The sequence below is a fragment of the Podarcis bocagei genome (genome assembly GCF_964188305.1).
Source record: "Podarcis bocagei genome assembly, chromosome: 12".
In the NCBI taxonomy this organism is placed as follows: Eukaryota; Metazoa; Chordata; class Lepidosauria; order Squamata; family Lacertidae; genus Podarcis; species Podarcis bocagei.
In genome coordinates, this window is record NC_138137.1 from 11,681,642 (window position 1) to 11,704,728 (window position 23,087).

The 23,087-nt window shown below is 41.0% G+C and overlaps 1 protein-coding gene across 7 annotated transcripts in view; it reads left to right on the forward strand.

Annotated features, from left to right (window-relative positions):
- The window catches only part of MYRIP (myosin VIIA and Rab interacting protein), a 158,273-nt gene that overhangs the window by 15,163 nt on the left and 120,023 nt on the right, over positions 1-23,087 (forward strand). For all 7 annotated transcript variants that reach the window (XM_081164452.1, XM_081164457.1, XM_081164451.1 and 4 more), the window contains exon 2: positions 4,016-4,166. In XM_081164452.1, the coding sequence (XP_081020578.1) occupies positions 4,057-4,166 (110 nt within the window). In that variant the 5' untranslated portion in view covers positions 4,016-4,056. The remainder of the gene's footprint in view (positions 1-4,015; positions 4,167-23,087) is intronic.

Sequence of the window (23,087 nt, forward strand, 5' to 3'; positions counted from 1 at the left end):
GCAGTCATACTTGGAATACCACGTACAGTTCTGATTACTGCATCCCAATGAGTATATTGTGGAGCTGGAAAGGTGCAGAAAAGAGCATGTCTAAAGTTCTGGAGAGTGTTCCTTTAGAGCTTCACTTCAGGAACTGGAGTTGTAGGAGCAAAGCAGCCAGATTAAAAGATTTCAAGAGAATTTAAGGGGCAAAGCAGTTACCCAGATTCCATTTCCTTCAGTTACTGGCAGCTAGCAGTGTTTTATAATATTTGAGTTTATCTGCAAACAAACAATTGTTTTACAAATATATAGGTAGAGCATAGGTGGTGGAGGCACAGCTTGGAAGAGCAGGCAGCTGAATCCAGTGTCTCACATCAGATCTCCAGAGAGAGGCAGCTCCCTATTAAAATCTTACTGTCCTCCAAATGCTGAGGTCCTGCTTCTGGGCTCCCAATAGGCATTTTGTTGGTCACTGTGAGAACAGGAAGCTGAATTAGGCATGCCTTTGTTCTGATCCAACTGGGCTCTTCTTATGTTTCCTTTTAAGTCTTTCCTCCCAAGCCATAATTGCCCTTAATTATTATTGACTCTTCTAGTGGCAGAGTTACCAAGACATATATTTTGTTAGGGAAGCTACGCAGACCCTCCCAAGTGTCCCTATTTTCCAGCGACAGTCCTGAATTTATGGAAGCTGTCCCAGTTTCTGATTTGATCCTTTTTCTTAGGACGTCCCTATTTTCATTGGAGGAGTAACGTGACACCCCCCACCCCGAGCCAAGGAGATAAGTAACTATACAACCTTTAGAAGACATCTGAAGGCAGCCCTGTATGTTGTTGTTGTTTAGTCGTGTCCAACTCTTCGTGACCCCATGGACCAGAGCATGCTAGGCACTCCTGTCTTCCACTGCCTCCCACAATTTGGTCAAACTCATGCTGGTAGCTTCAAGAACACTGTCCAACCATCTCATCCTCTGTTGTCCCCTTCTCCTTGTGCCCTCCATCTTTCCCAACATTGGGGTCTCTTCCAGGGAATCTTCTCTTCTCATGAGGTGGCCAAAGTATTGGAGCCTCAGCTTCAGGATTCGTCCTTCCAGTGAGCACTCAGGGCTGATTTCCTTCAGAATGGATAGGTTTGATCTTTTTGCAGTCCATGGGACCATTTTACGGTTTAGGCAACTGCTTTCTTCCTCGCTCTCTTCCCTCCATATTTTGGTATGAAAGCTACACAAAAGCTGTGATGTGCTTTGTAAACAAATCATAAGCAGTCCATCCAGCCATCTTCTTGCAGTCCATGGGACTCTTAAGAGTCTCCTCCAGCACCATAATTCAAAAGCATCAATTCTTCAGCGATCACCCTTCCTTATGGCCCAGCTCTCATTTCCATACATCGCAACTGGGAAAACCATATACTTCCTGTATAGGGAAGTTTTTAAATGTTTAATGTTTTATTATATTTTTATATATGTTGGAAGCTGCTCAGTGTGGCTGGGGCAACTCAGATGGGTGGGGTATAAATACTGTACAGTACTACTACTACTACTACTACTACTACTACTACTACTACTACTGTTAAATAGGGTATGGTTGCAGGTACATGGCCAGTAAGCTAGGAGACTTTTGAAAAAGATGACTCACTTATTCTCCCATATCCTAGCCCAGTGGTTCCCAATTAGCTACGTACTGCAGACCCCCTGTTTTTCAAAAGCCAAACTTCTGAAAATTTTGATACCACTGTGGTAGTTTTTGTTATGTCAATGGTGCCACAGACCCCCTTGGTGGGTTACACAGACCCCCAATTGGGAACCACTGCCCTAGCCTATTAGCCATTTACCTCACATGATCAGCTCTGCATCTCATTATCTTCTGACCCATAAGCAGCTGCATCAGTCCTGGTCTGGCCCTGCAAACATGAGCCGAAGCTGAATAATGTTCATGGAACTTAAATGATGATGGCTGGCAGAACTGTTGACCTAGGTGGACCAGATTATCTGGTCACTCCCATTTTCACCAGCTAAAGTTAGTATTTGTGTGATGTGTCTGTTCTTTTGTTTTCATGCTTTTTTGTGTGTAGATCTGATTCACAACAGTGGAACACTGTATTGCCAGTAATACTGAAATCCAACCCCCCCCCCTTGCTAATTTCACTCATGGTGCCTTCTTCTGTTGGCTATGTACATAAATTAATAGCCAGTACTGTGGGGAAAATAAAAATGGGAACTGGGAATTTGGTTTGGTTTTTTTCCATAGTAATTAAACAACTCATGCTCATTTCCGTGTGTGTGTGTGTGTGTGCGTGCGCGCGCACACACATTTTTACTGGAGTTGTGTGTGTTGTTCATTAGTTCTAGCTTTATGGACAGGCTTATTATTGGATTGCCTTGAGGATCAAAGGCTAAGGCAGCACTATTCAAAGTGCTTGAACAGTCTCAGTTTCTTGTTCAGAATTAAGTAGCTTTGATTACTTCTGTCCTCCAAATCTTGCATGTAATAACTTGCATTTGGCATCTAGAATCTGATTGTAAGGAAATTTCAAAGCCACTTTCCAAATGTAGCATTTCCTGTTTACTAACAGCAAACTCATTCTTTTGAGTGTGGATCTCTTCATAGTTGAAACAGGTCCATCCACCTGCAAGGCGGAGGTCTCAGTAGGCTTGGAGGAACCCCCAAATCGTGCATTTGTTACACTTTAAAACTGCCCTTCATCTCAAAGGATTCAAGGTGGTATACAAATATTCAATAAAACACAACATGCGTAAGTATTTAAACCACATGCCCATAACTAAATAATAATTTCCAACAAAATATATAAGGTTTGCAGCTGGGTGATTTTTTTTAAAAGGATTCCCCCCCCCCCAAAAAAAGAAGAAGACTGAGCATGCTTAGTGAATACAGACTGCTGATTGAGTTGGGTGGTAGTACAGTGGTACCTCGGGTTACATACGCTTCAGGTTACAGACTCTGCTAACCCAGAAATAGTACCTCAGGTTAAGAACTTGGCTTCAGGCTGAGAACAGAAATCGTGCTCTGGCGGCGTGGCAGCAGCAGGAGGCTCCATTAGCTAAAGTGGTGCTTCAGGTTAAGAACAGTTTCAGGTTAAGAACGGACCTCCGGAACGAATTAAGTACTTAACCTGAGGTACCACTGTACAGTATAATGGAATATCTTGGGAAATGGTTGCCTATAATCCTGAACATAATCCTAACATACTAGTTTTCTATGTGAAGTTTTTTGTTTTTGTTTTAGAGGGAGAGAGGAGCATTAGACATTTTGAACTGTAACATTTCAGAAACAGATTCAGCAGGGCAGTTCTAGACTGTGCCATAACTCGGTTTCACAGTTAAAGTGGATTGGGAGCTTTTGCACAGCAAACCCTTTAGGCGAAAAGATTGGACTTTTTAGGATAAGCAGAATGGCAGGAAAATGCACTGGAAAGTGACGGATAACACTCAATGCAATGCCATCTAAGCTCTCTGCAAAAAAATCAAGATGAATGCTCAATAAACAGGTTGTATGGAAGGGACCTTGGTGAGAACAAAAGAGGTTTAAAAAATATTGTCTTTGCCATACATTTTGCTCCCTACCCCCCATGCTGGCACACACTTCAAACTACTTTTTGCTCTTGGTATGAAAAAGGACAGTTATCTGTACCTTTTTACCCCACACCATGGGGAGAAAAGCAGCTTGAAGGGGTAAGAAAACAAAACTGCAGAGATAGAGATGAGCATCTACCTGCCAATGCCATGCAAACTTCTCTAAACTGCAGCTCCCTGAAACTGCTTTGAGGTACATTTTGTTTTGTTGATCAATCTGGTGAATATTTTCCCTGAGCTGGAAGTTGACATGCAGTTTGACTCGTAAGAACTGTAGGCCTGAGATGTACATTGATTCTACATATATAAAAAAGATTCACCCTCTTGTGAATTATACCAGTTTTTAAATGAGTATTCTTTTTTAATTTTTAGGAGCTCAACTGGAGACCTGCAGTGAGTTTTTAGTTTTTACATTCTTTATTTTGTTTCCTTTTGTGGTTTAGGTTCCTTTCGTTAATTGATTGCACTGAAGATAGAACTAACCATGGGGAGGAAGCTAGACTTGTCTGGCTTGACTGATGATGAAGCGGAGCATGTCTTGCAGGTGGTCCAGCGAGATTTCACCCTCCGCAAGAAAGAAGAAGATAGACTGAGGTAAGACCCGTGAAAGTGGAACATATAAGCATTTAGATAAGAAAACTGTTGAGTGGTATACATTTTGCACCATCTGTAATCTGAATTCATTATATTTTGATGTGATTGAATTAAGAATCCAAAACTTCTGTTTTACAAAACTTAAGAATTTTTTTTAGTGGCAGGCGAGAATTCTACCACTGAACCACCAATGCAGTTTTTTAGTGGAAAGTGAGACTGACTTGGGGCACCTTGCTCTAGTTGGGGGAGGGAGGAAGGCAAGGTACTTGCTAGAGAAATCCCTCTGTAACTTGTTTGCATAATGTCTCATTAAGAGTATGGAGGTATATACTTGCTTGAGATGTGGCCAAGGCTGTGCATTCTGGTCAAGGTGTGGAAGATATTTGGTAGGCACCTGATACTTAGATTGGGCTATTCTGGATTCCTCTGATTCCTTGTAATAGTAACATTGCTCATTGCCAGAGGCGGAGCTAGTTGCTCCAGCACCCGGAGCGGCGCACAGGCTGTGCACCTGGGGGCGGGGCTAGCCACCCATGGGGATGGGGCTAGCTGCCCGCGGGGAGCATCCCAGGGGGTGGCACGCCAAGGTCACCCCCCTCAGGGATGACACCCAGGGCGGACCGCACCCCCGTTCCTCTGCCAGTGCTTATTGCTCAGAGCTGAGACAAAGGGCAAGAGTTCCAGAGAACCGAGGTTACAAATGCCCTGGCCTGTTATAACTATTTTGCTTCAGATAGTTATTTAAGCATAAAGTAATAAGTGAAATGATAGCCGATGAAGAAAAATAAGGCAGGAAACCATAAGTTAAGCTATCTTCTCTATTAGTGGCTGTTAATACTCCTCATTCGCTGTGGATTTCTACCAACCACCTAGCCTACCATTCATGTTAACTGAAAATTAAATTATAGTTACTTAATCAGAATTCATCATTTTTTTGTCCAGATGTAGAAGTCCACCTGAGAGATGAGAGCACTAAAACCATACCACCTTAATCTAAAACTCAGTAATTGCCATGCCATTGCTACATACTTTATGCAAGACTATTGCAACACTATCCATCTCCGTGTTAGAGATTGGCAATGAGCAACATTTCATGTATTTCATTTGGTCGGTGGTTTAGAGCTGTGTTGAAAGGGCAAACCGTACTGTTGTCGTAACTGAAATTCCTTTGGTTCTTTTCTGCCAGTAGCACGTGAAAATGTAGCTAATAACTCGGTTGAACTCTGTGATAGGGCAATATTTCTAAAGCTTGTTTCTCAAATATGTTGCAAGGTCAGCTTTGGAGTGTTTTGATGAGCTGTCAACAGATTTGGAATATATTAAAACATGTGTTATGTTAATTAATGCAACATTTGAGTTTGAAACTTTAGATGTCACCGATGACATGAATTACTCCCACATGCCTCCTATATAATACTAGTTTATATTCAACCTACAGTAAGAAGCTGAAAGTGTTTCCTTTAAGCACTCCTTCTAGAGAAGGAGTGGGAATATTCCCATGGCTTTGTGTTTACCAAGTGACTCATTTCTGTGTCCATACATAAGACGCTTAATAGACAGAGGTGAGCTCAAAGAAGCTATGAAAAAATGGACCTGGAACTGTTGTTTTGTACTTCCATTTGATGACAACCTGAAACAACAAGTTAGAATGATGAGCACCTTAACAACTTCACATTGGATGGCAGGATGTGGCAGCTGCTGATTACAATTGAGAGTAATTGCAGTTTTCATCATAATTCAGTGCCTAATCGTATGCCAAAGAATAAGTGATGCACCTAGAAACAAGTCTGACATTATTTCATAGCAGTTCTGGCCCCACTTTTCATCACAACAGTAGTTCTTGGTTCTGGTTCTCACTGAATGGTGGGCTTGCGTCTGGCTTCTCCCACTTCAGACTGGGCAGGGAGAGCTCTCACAACTGAATTATACTCCCCACAAAACAAAAAAGGTATGCTAGAAAATCGGCAAGCCAGGAAGAAGCATTCTTTGATTACAGTTGAAAAATTTGAATAGGGTTTTCCAAGGTTGGCCTCTAGAGGTTATCAGATGAATCTGTTGGCGCTTTGAAGTTTATGGTAAGACTATTTCATTGCTGTTGTTTACTGCAATATAAAATATAAATATTTCAACACTGTTGTTCTCCATCTTGAATACTGTATCAGATGTCCATTAAATATTTCTGGAATTTCAATTTTATTTCCACTACGCGCAGCAGAATTCCAGGTATACTGTGGAACGTTGATTTGTATTGATCATTCAGATTATAGAATCAAAGATAATTGTAGAGTTGTAAGAGACCCTGGGGGTCATCTAGTCCAACCCCTCCCATGCAGGAATCCTACCCACTGCCATTTCTGGGTGGGCTCAAACCACCAACCTTCTGGTTACCAGCTAGATGCACTGACCCGCTGTGCCATCTGCTCCTGTATAGTATCTACATTATAATCTTATATCTGTATTCCTGGTTCTTGAGAAAGGTGGGTTCCTGACTGCAGGGGAAAATAGTTGAAAAACAGGAAAAAAAGGTAAAGAACAGAAAAGGGGTGAATTGGAAGCAGGCAGTAGGTAGCGGGAGACTATTCTATTATTTCACTTATTGGAACATTGTGCATTCAGTACCAATATAGTATTCTGTCAGAAGAAACAACTAAAAATCCCATAAAGGCTGAATCAAAACCACATGTTTCTACATGCCCAGAACATCAGGTTGTGTAAACTAATACAATGTTTGCACAAAACATTTTGAAGTTTGTTCTAAGATCTCTTGAGTTAACCTGGTTTAAGTTTGTAGGTCAACACCCTATCCGCTAGACAAATTAATAATTATTGTTTAGCTCACAGGATGTGGCATACTATGAGATGAGTAGCTGGAATGTAAAATCAATATTTAATTATGGATATCTTGTGTATTCAGAAGCTGGGCCTGATAGCCTTATAGAAGGAGTATTATTCACTTTCCTAGGCTGGTAACACAAATGAGATTATGTAAGATAAGTTTTCTTGACTTACGCATTGGAGACCTTTGATATAGCATTTTGGAAACAGGATTCCGGGCCAGATGGACCAGGTTCCACTAAAGTTCCTATGTTCCATTTATTTCAGTGGGACTTGTTTCCGAAAAACAAAGGCAGAATCATTCCTTGGATTGTAGCCCCTCTCTAACATGGTTTTATTTCTGTGTTTTATGAAGGTCAGGGATATTGTTTGGAGGAGTTTGTTGAGTGCGGTTGTTGCCTTTTTTCTTTTGTATCTTTATTTTAGATTTTGTTGTGATTTATGTGGAAGTTTTTCGGTTTGGTGTATATATATATATATATATATATACACACACACACACACACACACAATTACAAATGTTTAATTTATTGCTTATGACCACTTTTGTTACATTGTAGTGATGTATTTGTTCATGTTGCAAGCTGCCTGGAGTGTGCTTTGAACTGTGGAAAGGCAGCATACAAATAAGATTATTCACATGCATCCTTTAAATGAATAAAATAAATGTTATGCATTAGAGGGCTACAACCAAAGGTTCGCATTGCCTTCTTTACCATCACAGTTTTTCTTGCCTCCTCAGGCCTCTTCCTTCTGGTGGCCTTTCCCCAACTAATCATCCTGCTATAGCTCTCCCTTGGCTTGCTGCCTTTAAAGGCACTGGCCTCCTCCTCTCATAAACTGGGTTGCAATTTTTTTGTTGCCTACAAGATGTTCCAGATCAAGAAGGGTCAAACCAGATTAGCACAGGACTTAAATGTTTTAAGGAAATGTAGGGCTGCATCAAGGGATTGTTTCTGTTTATGATGCACATTGTGTTCCCATTTAGCATTTTTATGATGTGAACCTCCCTGTGATTTTTGGATTAAGGGCAATATACAAATTTAATAAATAAGGAGCCTGGAAGACGTGGCAAGACAACCTTGTATTACATTTGTTTCTGGTGACTGATGAGAGCCGCCGCCTTCCTAGTTTCTATAGCAATAAAGAGCTAATCTCGAAGAGGAAGGAAAACCTTTACGAACAAAAATTATGGAAATTCTCATTAATGCTTTTACAGAGCTTTTATTAACATCGCAATCTCCAGGCAGATCTGCATAGGGCAGCTGCAGCTAGGCCTAATTTTGTTTGGATGCTTGTTCTAGTCTATAGTGCTCAATAGCAGGTCTGAACAAAAAGGCTCCAGCAATGGTGCTCTGATTTTTGGAGCTCCAAATCCCATTATATCCTGTATTGATGCTTTACTTTTCCACTCTGGCAAATGCTCTTAGCAGGCCAAATTTATGTCTTTGACACGATGCAGCTACATTTCCTTATGCACTGATGCCTATGCTATAACTGGGGTCCATAGACTAGGTATCCAAACAGAAACACTCATCAAATCTGTAAACGAACTTCTGAATTGTTTACATTCTTTATCTTACGAAGAAGCAGAATTATTGAAGACCTATAGTAATCAGCTATATGACATACACTTTTCAGTGAGACAAGCTCCAAAAATTTAAAATGCTGTTTTCCCTTTTTAACTTCCCTCCGAGAATCCTCAGTGTAAAATGTTAAGTATTAGACGCATTATTATTGACCCATTTTCTCTGAACCTCCCCTCCTACTGGGGATGCATGACAAGGAGGATCTTATGCAAGAAAAACGTGTTCAGCCCATTTTTCAGTCCTATACATTATTGATTGTTGTATAATAAAAAATGGACATTCCACAAAACAGGATGAATATTTGAAAAAAAAATCCAGCATAGTAGAAGACAGCACATCATCATCATCATCATCATCATCATCATCATTATATTTATTTTAAAAATAATTTTTTTATTTCATAAGCTGGGTTGCTGCAACAAGGAAGGTGGAGAGGAGGAAAAACCAGGAGGGAGGATACTATAGGCTTGACCCTTGAATAAACTGAGCTAGCAAGTGTTCAGAGGCAACCTCCTCCTCTGTTCTAAGTGTAAGATGGAAGAACAGATTATAGGGTAGTACTATCTATCTATCTATCATCTATCTATCTATCTATCTATCTATCTATCTATCATCTATCTATCCTGTCTTGCACATGACTTAAAGCCCCAGCGCTGTTTTCTCTTTAAATATGTTAAGCACTGACTGCATCTCCATTGTCAGAAAACAGCTACATTTTTAAAACATACCTTCTGCTTTGCTTCTTACAATGGTTTGCATCTGATTTTCGTATCCTCTTTCCTTCCAGAAAATTTTCCACAAATGGCTCGCACCCCCGTGTTTTTTTGGTCTGTGTAATCTTCCTTCATCCTCCACGCTCCAATTTAGTTAGATGCTTGTGCCAAGATTCACCAGAGTTCAAACCATGAGCCCGTTTTCAAAAGCAGGATGGAATCCTGGGATGTATCACATAGTAGTGGGTACCACTGGATAATTGTCTGGTTGAATTCAATAGGACTTATGTGTGGGTCAACACTGTTAGGATTGTGCTGTGGGGCCATGAAGGGAGACAAATGGTATGCACAATGAACAAGAGCATATTTTCCATTTCTTCTCCACAGAGTCTATCAGAAATTGTAATCCTCTGTCTGACATCACAATCAGGTGTCCCTTTCTGATAAATGAAGAACTCGGTCTTCTTAATGCAGTTACTTTCATTGGGAGAGCATTCTGCACATGCTTATAATGATTCTTTTATTTATTTCTGCTTAATAATTATTTTCTGTAGATGCACTAATTGACCTTAGGCTAGCCGCTGATTGCAATGCCACAGTGCCCCCTCCCCCAGTTTTAAAACGGGACATATATCCTCAGAATGCATAAACTGGTTCACACATGATGTTATGCAAAACCATGGCTTAGTGGAAATGCATGAGTGTGAGGATTCCAAGGAAGGAGATTGTGGTTTGTGGCATGTGGTTTGCCTCACTCCAGACAAACCATGGATTGCAAACCCCCAACCAAACGTTGCTTACGGCAGTGTTTCCCAACCTTTTTTGGGCAAAGGCACACTTGTTTGATGAAAAAAATCTCGAGGCACACCACCATTACAGCCCCGTGACGTCAGCGCGCAGCGTCACGCCGGGAGGGACGCACGAAAGTGTAAGTTTCAAATTTTTCCCTCCCCCTTGCCGGGGAACCTCCAAGCTTTGGGGGTGGGGGGGGAGGAGGCAGCAAAGCAAGGCAGGAAGGAGAGCGCGGCTTGGCTGGGTGAGCTTTGGCAGGGGCAGGGAATGAGAACCGCGAGGCGGGCGCTGCGGACGGAGGCGCTGCCCGCCGAGCTCGCAGGCAGCCAGGCAGGCAGATGGCGAGAGCCCCGCGCTGGGCGGCCTCTCCTCGCCGCCACTGCCCCGCCTCTCGCCGCCCGACTCGCCCGCCTCCCTCCAGGCAACATCTCGCGGCACACCAGGCAACATCTCGTGGCACACTAGTGTGCCACGGAACAGTGGTTGGGAAACACTGGCTTACGGCTTGTACTCGCAGCTACAGTTGTGCTGGTAGAGATGCTTTGGGCTGTTTACTTTCGTAGAGGTTAAGTTCAGTAAAGCTTAAGTTGTGTAGAACTGATATTTCTGCTTTTCTGCAACAAGTTCCAGTATGAAAGATACATGAATCAGGTTTGAGACAATAGCTGGACCTTGTTGTTGTTTAGTCGTTTAGTCGTGTCTGACTCTTCGTGACCCCATGGACCAGAGCACGCCAGGCACTCCTGTCTTCCACTGCCTCCCGCAGTTTGGTCAGGCTCATGTTTGTAGCTTCGAGAACACTGTCCAACCAGCTGGACCTAGACTAAACTAAAAAAGTTATTGTACTGCTGTTTCCTAAGATCCCATGATCAAAGAATTCCAGGGTGTTTCAGCTTCCATGATTTCTCTTTCCTGACCGTAGATAATACCACTGCTGTTTATCCTGGAGTGAAATGAAATGAGTCAGAAATTCCTAATCTTGCCAAATAAGGTTCTTCCCCATCTCCTGTGAAAAGTACTTTATGTAAGGTGTCTGAAACTGAGAAATAAGATCTCTAAGAGACCCTGCATATTCTGAGAAGAGAAGCTAAGAAAACTGCCAATGGTGAACATATACAACTTCTGTGTGAGCTTGATAATTTCATGAATGTTGTGCTTGGCTGTAATAACCTTTGTCCCCATGTTTTAAATGCCTAGTTTTCAGTCTGCAAAGCGTTCTTGATCCGTTATAATTAGTTGTTTCCCCCCAAATCTTTCTTAAATCATAATACCCAAAGCATGAGATATTACTTAGTATAAGACCTAAAGAAACCAATTGAATGAGTTTTCCAGTTTACAATATCACATTTGCATAGAATTCTCTGGATAGTTCTTCTAGCTCCAAAACTCTAGAAAATTGAATGACTGTAGTCTTTTCTTTTTTCTTTTTAATCAACTTCACATATAGAAAAGGGCAATACGGAAATGGCATATACTTCATGGGTTTTCTCCTCTGACACAGTTGTTCCTTTTACAGCAAACCTATTAAAAGGAACATAAGGATTCATGCATATCTGTATGTATAGCATATCTCTAAATGCTATTATTTGATATGTTGCACCAAACATGGTGGTGTTCGGAAGCACTGGGTTCTGGAGGTAAATTCTATTTAATTGCACGGCAAAGAAACAAAACAAAACAAAACAAAACAGCCGTTAGAACCAGCATGTTTTTGGTTCCAAGAAAACAAAATTATTTCAGTCACTGTCTCTTGAGCCAAATATTATTACATTGCCCTCATAAAAACAAACCTACCATTTTGCTCCTTCCTCTTCTGTAATTTTAAATTAGATTAAGCAACATTCGATGAAGAACAACACATTTTAAATGTGTAAATTAATTTATTTTTGAGTTAGTGCTGTTAATCAGAATGTTATAAAACACTTAACAGAATAAAGCATTAAGTTTTCTCTTCATTGACCATGTCTGGATGTTTGTATCTCAGCTTAATATTTACATCCACCTCACTTGGGCAAATCAGTATTTCTCAGCCTATCCTAATTCACAGGGCTCTTATGAAGCAAAATCTGAAAATCATGGAGGAAGGGTAGGAATGGGATAACTTTCAAAGGAGTCTTGAGCAGCTGCTTCAGTACATAATGGGACAATATCTCCCCCACCCCACCCCAATTTCCTTCACCCATCGCTGAGCAGAGGAGAAACATTATCACTGCACAACAGCAAGTTGCAATGGGGGAGATTTATTTTTGTTTGTGAGAATGTCTCCCAAGTGATTAAATAAGTTAGTGGAGTCCCAGGGGGAATGTGTGATTGCCACAGACAGCAGCAGACTCATCAGAACGATGCTGTCAAGCCCCCTGGGTAATTTTAATGCAAGAGTTTGGCGAGATTTCGATCTGTGGCCTATGACTATTTGGAAGCAGAAGAAGAGTTTGGATTTGATATCCCCCTTTATCACTACCCGAAGGAAGAAGAAGAAGAAGAGTTTGGATTTGATATCCCGCCTTTCACTCCCCTTCAGGAGTCTCAAAGCGGCCAACATTCTCCTTTCCCTTCCTCCCCCACAACAAACACTCTGTGAGGTGAGTGGGGCTGAGAGACTTCAAAGAAGTGTGACTAGCTCAAGGTCACCCAGCAGCTGCATGTGGAGGAGCAGAGACGCGAACCCAGTTCACCAGATTACAAGTCTACCGCTCTCTCAGGGAAAGAAGCAACTGGCAACAGCAACCAGAATGGAATCTTACTTTTGACTATATATGCAGTGCACAACCTTGTTACTACCAACACACTCTTTCAACAAAATAAATAAATTAAAAACATAATGGAGGCACCCTCAGTTGAACCACTGGCACCTCTTAAAGGTAAAGGGACCCCTGACCATTAGGGTCCAGTCGCGGACGACTCTGGGGTTGAGGCGCTCATTTCGCTTTACTGGCCGAGGGAGCTGGCGTACAGCTTCCGGGTCATGTTGCCAGCATGGCAAACCAGAGCAGCGCACGAAAATGCCGTTTACCTTCCCGCCGGAGTGGTACCTATTTATCTACTTGCACTTCCACGTGCTTTCGAACTGCTAGGCACCTCTTAGACTATGTAATTGTCCTAGCCGAAGATCGCCGTGATGTGCTCCTTACCAGAGCTATGACGAGTGCCAACGACTGCTGAACAGATCACCGATTAATACGTTTCACGATGGCTGTCAAAATTATACCTAAACACACGCTTCAAGGAAGGAAACCAAAGCACAAAATCAACACTCAAGCCCTTCAAGATCCTATTAAGCAGGATTGCTTCCAAAGAACTCTTAAGGACAATCTGCTTTCAGAGTTCCCTGATAACATCAAGGAACACTGGACCAAGCTAAAGACATCCATTATTGTAGCCTGTGAACAAACTATTGGTTACCAAACCAAGAAACACCAGGACTGCTTTGGTGAGAATGATAGTGAGATTGAACACATTACTGACAAGAAAAGGAAGGCCTTTCAGATCTGGCAAAGAGATAGAAACTGCACCACTAAGAAAAAAATGTATGCCAATGCTAAGGATGAGCTTGAAAGAAGAGCCAGAGAACTAAAGAATACCTGGTGGATAAAAAAGCTCAAGAGATCCAGCACTTAGCCAACACTCATGATGCAAATAATTTATTTAAAGTCACAAAGACCATCTATGAGCCAATAAATCATGGCATATGCCCCCTATGCCTAAACAGATGGTACCACACTTCTGAAACATAAAGAAGCTATTGCATTATGCTGGAAAGAACATTACCAGCATCTCCTTAACCACAACTCCCCCGTAGCTGCTGAAGTCCTCTCATAAATTCTGCAAAAACAAATTAGAAATGAGCTTGCAGTACCTCCAAATCCGGGACAGTTGTGTACAGGAAATTACAAGAACAAGCAGTAAGAACATATAAGAAAAGAAAAATTGTATTAATATTGGAATTAGCCCCATAGGTTATACACCGTACATATGAATTGTATATTTTGCACATACTGGGCTAGACCTTTACGATAGGAAATAACCAGTAAAATTTTCACAATTATTATCATTCAGCCTGTTGTGCTTTGTGTATGGTGTACTGAAAAAAGCATAGATCACCAGTGTCGAAGCAATGGTTTTTCATCATCAACTTTGTTGGACTGCTCATGTTATTCAGATACCTGATTATCGTCTTCCAAAGCAAGTAATCTATTCCAAACTTAAAAATGGAAAGTGTAATGCTGGTGGTCAACAAAAGAGGTTTAAAGACTCTCTCAAGGCAAATCTTAAAAAATGTAGTATAAACACTGACAATTGGGAAACACTGGCCTGCAAGTGCTCCAGTTGGAGAACAGCCTTTACCAAAGGTGTCATGGGCTTTGAAGATGCTCAAACTGAGGACAAAAGGGAGAAACATGCTAAGAGGAAGGCATGTTTGGCAAACACCATGATCAACTCCCACCCGGAAACCTATGTTCCTACTGTAGAAGGATGTGTGGATCCAGAATTGGCCTCCACAGTCACCTACAGACACACTGTTAAGACTGCGTTCATGGAAGACAATCTTACTTGGCTACAAGTGATCGCCAAAGAAGAAGAAATCTTGAGGTTTCTTGAGGAAATCTTGAGAAGCAGCTTGAGGTTGTCTTAAAATCCCTGTTCTTTCTTTGCTTCACACAAAACCAAATGTTTTCATCTCCTTTTGTTTTCAGAGGCCAAAGAAAATGATGAAAGCAGGATGAGTGGAGGCAAGGACAAGTGCAGGGCAGAGAAGGCACTGCATTAATATGTGAAATAGGGCAGAAGAAATAAAAGAATAGAACTCTGGATGGCCCCTGAAAAAAAAGGGAACAGCTGGACTATGACAGAAAGAAGGGATGGTGAAAACCAAGGGCAATAAGGAATGCTGGTGATGTACAGATATAATTCTGGCCAGAAGCAGGTGCACTTATAACTTGGGGCTATCTGTTCAGCCCATTTTAGTGTTGGCTAAGTTCTAAAATCTTCCCGGAGTTTTTAACTGTGTATTGACAAATGTACTTTTTTCTGACTGACGGTCGAATAAAAAGGTTGATGATGATGATGATAACTTGAAATACATAGATATGGCACGACACCCTACACAGCACCTCTTGATTCAGATATAGCTGTGTGTCATTAACTTACTGATTATACCATGCTCCAAATCCCAGTGGTTTCGTATAGCTGTAGGAAACAGAATGGACTTTTATAGGACCCCACAGTTCAAAAGCCATGGGATTGAGGAACAGCCCCCTAGTGCTGCTTTCTGGCAATGACCCTGTAGGTAGGAACAGAGCATTATCTCCCTCCCACCCCAGAGTCCTTCCAGAAGGGCACTATGGCCAATGCTTAGTGCAGTCAGATATAATTTCCACCTTGGGCCCTTCACCTTGGGCCTATATTTGCCTGGACTGGCATTCTGAAACTTGCTTCTCCCGGCTGCACATCACACCCTGGCTCCCATTCTCTGACTCCAGATTGGAGCCAAGCACAGCTTCATTGGCCTGGAAGATCTGGGCCTGTTAGCATAAATATTTTATCTGTTTATTCCAAGTCATTTGGCAAGACTGCGGCATTCAATTCCTAATATCAGCTGTTTAAAATTGTTTAATGGCAATCAGCAAAACACGCACATGCTGCTCTTCCAGGGGACAGGAGAAGGAAACAACTGTGCACAATTCTGTTTTATTTAGTTCTGTTCATAAATGAATGCAACTATTGGCCTGATTCAGCAGGCTCTTATGTACTTTTCCATTGCCCTCTGAAGTGAGGCGCCTTCTGCACTCATTTTGCCCCCACATGTGTGATTTTGCACGAGTAGAAAGCCTGAAGGTGGGGCTTTAAAAATCGCTTACTTAACCTAATGTGTAATATGTCAATAAGTATCAAGGACATCTGGCAAGACCCCTTTCCGTCTGTGTTACGTGAAAAGCTTTCAGCTTGAAATTCCAGAAGCAACCCATGTACCCCTTCCTACCTGTAGCACACCTGCTTCACCATTAAGCTATATCTTATTTGTAAAATAAGTTCAGGGACTCCTGGTATACCTGAACTGTTTGAATGTTCTATGAGTCTGCTGGTTCCAGTACCCTGTGGTTTTTCCATGGTGTCTTCAGTGTTTCAAATAGTGGACAATATAAGTTTAGGTGTAAAGAAACCCTGTTCAGATCATTGGCATTATTTCGCTTTTCCCATACTTTTATGCAATAGAGGCGCTGTGGTCTAAACCACTGAGCCTAGAGCTTGCCAATCGGAAGGTCAGTGTTTCGAATCTCTGCAATGGGATGAGCTCCTGTTGTTCAGTCCCCACTTCTGCCAACCTAGCAGTTCGAAAGCACGTCAAAGTGCAAGTAGATAAATAAGTACCGCTCCGGCAGGAAGGTAAACGGCGTTTCCATGTGCTGCTCTGGTTCGCCAGAAGCGGCTTAGTCATGCTGGCCACATGACCTGGAAGCTGTACGCCAGCTCCCTCGGCCTATAAAGCGAGATGAGCGCGCAACCCCAGAGTTGTCTGCAACTGAACCTAATGGTCAGGTTTACCTTTACCTTTACCTTTGGTTGTCCTTTTCAGTGTTTCCCTCTCAATTTATCTTTGTTTAGAACTATATTTTTCTAGGGCTGAAAGCATTAATCAGATTAATTTCTAGATTAATCAAACCAGTTTATATCAGATCAAAAATGTTGCTTTTAATTGGATTTTTAATTGGATTTAATGAGCATTGTTTCCCCATGGATGGATGTGTAGCAATGATGGAATTACTATAAATTATCTGTGACAGACACTCCTCCTCACCCCATGGTTGAACCAATTTGAACAACTCCTTGGAAAGGGATTTGCGCTCTCCCCCCCCCCCATTTATTATCAACACTGCCTAGCCATTTTAATGATACTTTTTATTGCTGTTTTAAAAGTTACCGTCTGGTTATATAGCTCCATTTCTCACAGTCGGAGAGCAGATGTACCCTTTAAAAAGAAACAGGCTGAACATGTCAAGGTGATACCCACAGTGCAGCTATTGATCTACTGAAAAACTACACTCACATTTGTGCTGGCATAATATATTGTGAGCAGGAGTGAGAAGTGGGAAATTGATTTGCATTTTACTAAGTGATGTCACCAAGGCTCTTTGTTTGCAGGTCCTGTGTTCTTTAACTTGGCAGATTGGCCTTCTTTAGTGCCTCCTATTAAATCTTAAAGTTTTGGAGGCATTTCCTCTGGAATCGCCCTCGGTATTTATAGCTTATCTGGAACTGAAATTAAACTTCTTGGGATATGACAGTATGGCATTATTTGTCCCAGACGATAACCTCTAAGATTCCAAGGTAAAGTTAACATTTCCATGGACAACTTCTATCCTTTAGTAGTAAATTAGGAAATGAGTACAAATGTACTTTTTTTTTTTACCTGCAAGTGAAAAGCAGTACTCTGACAAATTCAGTATGCAGTATACAGATAGTGAGCATTTTAAAAATAGTTTGACAAGTGTCAAGCTGTCTGTTGGGATTAGGATCTGCTCCCCTCCTGCTTTGATGCAAGCTAGGAACATATTTTTTAAAATAAAGAAATAAACCCAATGGTTTTGGCGTCAATCCCATGTTGCAAAGAAAACAAAGAGTAGACTGTGCATCTGATTCCTATATTCACTGAAGTTATAAACTGTTTTATATACAGAGGCTCACCTTGTAAATTCTAGTTCTTTTCTCTGTCTTGAAGTTTAAATATTTTGTGATTTAAACAAACATAAAGAGAATTACTTGGCTGATGCTTGTTGAACCTCAACAACCTCAAAATTCCTGTTAATTTTTAATCTCATTTTCTTTTAGGACAGTAACATTGTTGCCTGCTGTTGATGGTGGTACTTCTGGGTCTTTTGCTGTCGCTTGGGGCTCAGGGGTCTCAGTGGCGTGGAGTGCCTTCCATCACCTACCTACCTACCTTCCTTCCTTCCTTCCTTCCTTCCTTCCTTCCTTTCTCTAGCTTCTGTTGTCTGTGCTCTGGTAACCTCTAAGTTAGATTACTGCAATGCATTATACACAGGACTGCCTCTAAAGATGGTTCAGAAACTTCATCTGGTGCAGAAATCAGTGGCCAGGTTGTTCATCAGGGCAAGAAAGTTCAAGCATATTACACCGATCCAGGTCCGACTGCACTGGCTACAATTAGTTTCCGGGCCCAATTCAAAGTGCTGGTTTTGACCTATGAAGCCTTAAATGGCTCAGGACCTCAACGCCTCTCTCCATATGAACCTACCCGAATCCTGAAATCATCATCTGAGGCCCTTATTCATGTGCTTCTTTGTACTTTTGTCCTTCCGGGCTCTGGTGCTTTTATCCTTTACATTTTTTATTCTTTATTTTACTTCTTTTTGTCATGTTTCCACTTTTAAACAAAATCAGTAAAATATTAAATGTTAAATATACGTTATCAGATATTATACTGGTTGATCTCCCATAATTCTTCTCTAGCTCACCTCCCTGAGTACCTCCGTAGGATCTTGGCCAAGTCCTGATTGGCACTGCTTTAAGCTACCTCATTGAATGTTTGCTTTGAATTTCTTAGAAGCCTGCTGTCACAATCAGCTGTTGCAACCTGTTTTTAAAGCTTTTGTATCTTTAACATATATAGATTTCAGCCGTGTCTTACAAACTTGATGCAAACAGAGCAAAACGAAACACCGGAGTGACATGCCCACAAACTGATTTTTTTTTCAAGTAATGAAGCTCTTGCCCTGTTTTCAGTTCATAAATTCTTTTGTGACTTGGCAACATGTTCTGTCTGTGCCCAAAGGATTTCCTCTTTCCTGACTTGCAGCTCTAAAAGAAAAAGGGCCCTTCCATTGTTTTGTATTTGTTTGTTCTAAAACATAGCAACCAGGCAAAAAAGCTTGCAAGAGAACATATACAGAACACTGATTTAATTCAATATGTGTGTGTGTGTGCGCGTGTGTGTGTGCTGTGGTGGATGGGGTGGGGGTGTCCAAAATATGGACCTGATTAAGTCTCCTTTCATCAGCCTTTCTCCCATCTTGCAGCTTTCCATGATCCTTTTTTTTTTTTGTAGTTGCCTCAGGGATTTGAGTTAGCGCTGGTCCCTTCTCCCTGTATCACTTTTATCATTGGGAGATCAGTGCCATGGGTATTATTAGGGGGTGTCCCAGAGTGACCAAGGTCTTTTGCTCAGGCGCTTGTTCTTTTGCCTCTTCCCCATTGGTTTTTTTGCAGGATGGCTGGGAACACTATAATGCATAGTGCTGGTATCCCAGGTGGACCCTACACACATATTAAAAAACGCTGTGAAAATGCTTTATTTTAAAACGTTTTGAAAAAATGCATTGACTTTTGCATAGCTCACTTTTGCCCTCTAATGTCACATTTGTATATTGCACTTTACAACACATGTAAAACATTTTATTTGTATCTGAGTCCCCAGTCACCCAACATCTTAATTTGCTTTCCAGTTTCAACACAGATAGTGCTGACTTGAGGTTGCTGGATATTGTGTGAGGATATCATTGACTGGTGACGGGAGTGATGCATGCAGTCGCTGGGTGAGGAAGATGTATGGGCCGAGGGAGAGAGAGGTGGGGGTTACATTAGATGGTGGAGCAAGGCTTGTTTTAGTGTACATAAGCAGCATCTCTTGCCAAAAGATTATGGGTGGGGTGGAGGGACCAATCCACATATCCCGAACATCCTCTTGGCAAACCATAGCCCAGAATAAGTCTTAACAGTAAGAGCCAGCACTTGTTTTTCTCCTCTGAAAGTTGACCTAAATATGCATCATGATATATCAATGCAGCACATGCAAATTTATGCCATTGCCCTGTGCCCTAGTCTTTTAAGTACATAGCTTTGGCCCTGGTGAGTGACTTATGAGAATACATGACAAGTGAGCCATTCTCTTCCATTAGTAATAACAGATATTTTCTAGTAAATAATCAAGCTGATTTAGCTATTGTACTAGTACAGAACCTGCAGTCTTCTAGATGATGTTGGACTACACCTCCTATCATTCCTGCATGGGGGTGATGGGAGTTGGAGTCCAACAACATCTGGAAGGCCACAATTTCCTCCTGAGGAAGGGCAAAAGGCAGGCAGGAGGGTCTTCCCCCAGAAACTCACTTCTGTTGTGCTAGCTTCAGCATTGGGGGTGGGGAGAAACAGAAGAAATTGTTTTTGTCCATATGAAAATGGAAATCTGAACCCAAGGTAGCGTTTTCCCCCTTCCCAAGCAGGTCTCTATTGCTACATTCACATTTATTTCATCTCTCCTGTGGCTTGATGTGCAGCTGAAACTGGTTCAACAGCTCCGTTGACAAAGTGAGCCAGGAAGTACAGTCTATTTGTCTGAGTGTGCTGTTTTTGCCAAACTGACAGAAGTGAATAAAAATCATATTTGTCATTAAGTTAGTAGCTATGAGTCTGAGTACACGTTCACATGGAGCTAAGCTACTATATAGGATTCTTCTTACAGATGCCCAATTTTTTTAACTGAAAAAGTGGTGCTTCCTGGATGTGTGACATCCTGATATATATTATTCATAAGGACTATATTGGTTTTCTTAAAAGATAATTGTCTTTAGACAGGAAAGTAAGACTTCTCCATTTATCACGGAAGCGTTTTAAGGATTTTGGAACCATCCTTCTTACTATAGACATGAATAAAATACTGTTGGTGGCATGACCTCTCAGTTGCTTCAATTATATATTTCCCCCTCTTTTGTGGCACATCATACTCTTGTATCCTATCGTATGAAAAATGTATTTTGTATTGCAGAGACATAACTACATAAAAGTTCAAGGACAGTAGCCAAACTCAGGATAAAAAGGAGCAGATTAATTACTGTGATGTGTGTTTGCAATGGCAACAGGTCTCAAAGTCAGATACAAAGTGATTTCTCCACTCTGGAGCCACTACTTGTAATGTCCATAAGCTGTCGTCAGGAACGCCATAAAGTGATGTGGAGCCCCTGCAGTATGTGGTGCTATATATTAAGACCTGTGTGTAGAGTTCACAATACAGATTTTATTTGTAGTGGTCCTCTTGTGGAGGCCATTTTCTGTACAGGGGTCCATAGCGTTGAGTCAGTTCTTAGCCACCTCAGGCTATCTTTAAAACTTCTCAGTTTAACAGTGGGTGCCTCCAATCTGTAAATATTTTGTGGAAGGGATTCAAGCACAGACTGTAAATTTAGGCATGCTGGAATTGAAGTGGATTAAAGCACTAAGCTGCCCTAGCATAATGAATCCACTTTTAAAAAGAAACAGACCTATTGTGTTTTGGAAAATGCATTTTAAAACATGCTATGAACAAATGATTAATGAGAAGACATATACTGTAAACACCCCACCAGTAAGGCAGGATGAATGCTTATTACTGTATAACCACCCCACAAAAGAAATCAGAGCAGATGCTCAGTAAAGACAAGACATGGTCTAACCTCCATGTAAGCTTTGTGCAAGCAAATCAGGATGAATGCTCAATATAAACAGGACATCTGGAGAAGGCGGTGTTTTTCTCTTTGCTTTCCGATAGACATTCTTTTTCTCATTACCAAGTAGCTGGGTACCACAATTATGTGCCGTCACATTCCACTGACATTATCTCTTAATTAACCTTGCTAGATCTTATTAATGAGTCTTATTTAATATCAAAAATTGGGGATGTGTGCAAGGGTTGTTTTTCTTTTGCCAGTAATAGGTAAGGTCCCTTGACACTTAATTCAATCTCCTTTAATTAAAGTATTGATTTAGTTGTTTGAATTCTTTAAGGCACTTTGCAACCTTTAGATGACATTGAGCTGCATTTCTAATGAGTTTTATAAGAGAGCTGCTTGATAGTTTAACAATTCATCACATCATAGATGTACAGCCATTGCCAGCTTGATTTAAAGCCCTGTTGGGACATATTCACACAATCAAAAGCTGAATCCTGTGCATAACTGAAGGTGCATGGCTTACCAGAAGCTGAATTGGCTAAGACCAAGAAGGTTTTTCCAGTATCTACCACCATAATCATCCTGTCCTCTCCTCCCAATAAATGCTTCATAACTGCACAAGGGTAAATTTGCAGTCTTCCTCTGAAAACTCTCTGTAACAAAAAAAGACTTCATATTTTGCAAGCGTTCTCAGAGAAGGTTCAGGAAAAGCCAGCGAAGTATGAGGAGAGTTAGGAAAATATAAAAGGTATGATATACCCATGCTGTTAATTCTCAAATTCTTGTGATGATTAGCCTATCTAGTGAATCATTTTTCATGGTTATTAATGATTTCATCAACTTTATCTAATGCGTTTTAACAGACCACAAAATAATAATAATAATAATAATAATTATTATTATTATTATTATTATTATTATTATTATTATTATTATTATTATTATTTATACCCCGCCCATCTAACTGTGTTTCCCCAGCCACTCTGGGCGGCTCCCAACTGAATATTAAAAACACAAATTAGCATTAAACATTAAAAACTTCCCTAAACAGGGCTGCCTTCAGATGTATCTTGCAAAAGGCGTATCTTGTAATTTCTGGAGATTACAAATCATAGTTTCTATAAAGATTATATACAGTTCCTGAACTGAAGGGCAGAAATCAAATATTTGCATAATTCAAATGGCGCTTGTTACAATAATTAATGGATTGTCTAATATTTAAACAGGTGGCTGACTTGGTTTACTTCTTTCTTGCATTCATTTTGGCGAGCCTATCCTTTGAATTGTCAGAAGAGGACTGCCTAGCATGCTTATGTTTTGCTGAGAGCATGATAAGAGAGCATGTATTGCCCTCTAGTAGATCTCAGGTTATGCTTTACAACTCTCCCCTCCCCCACCACATCTCTGGGTTTCTCCTTCTTTGCAGAGATTCACGTTTTCTGTATCTTACAGCCATCATATGGGATTATATCTAAAAGACTTATGAGGTTGAAATCTTCTACACACTTTCCTGGAAGTAAGTTGTATTGAAGTCAGCAGGACTTCCTTCTG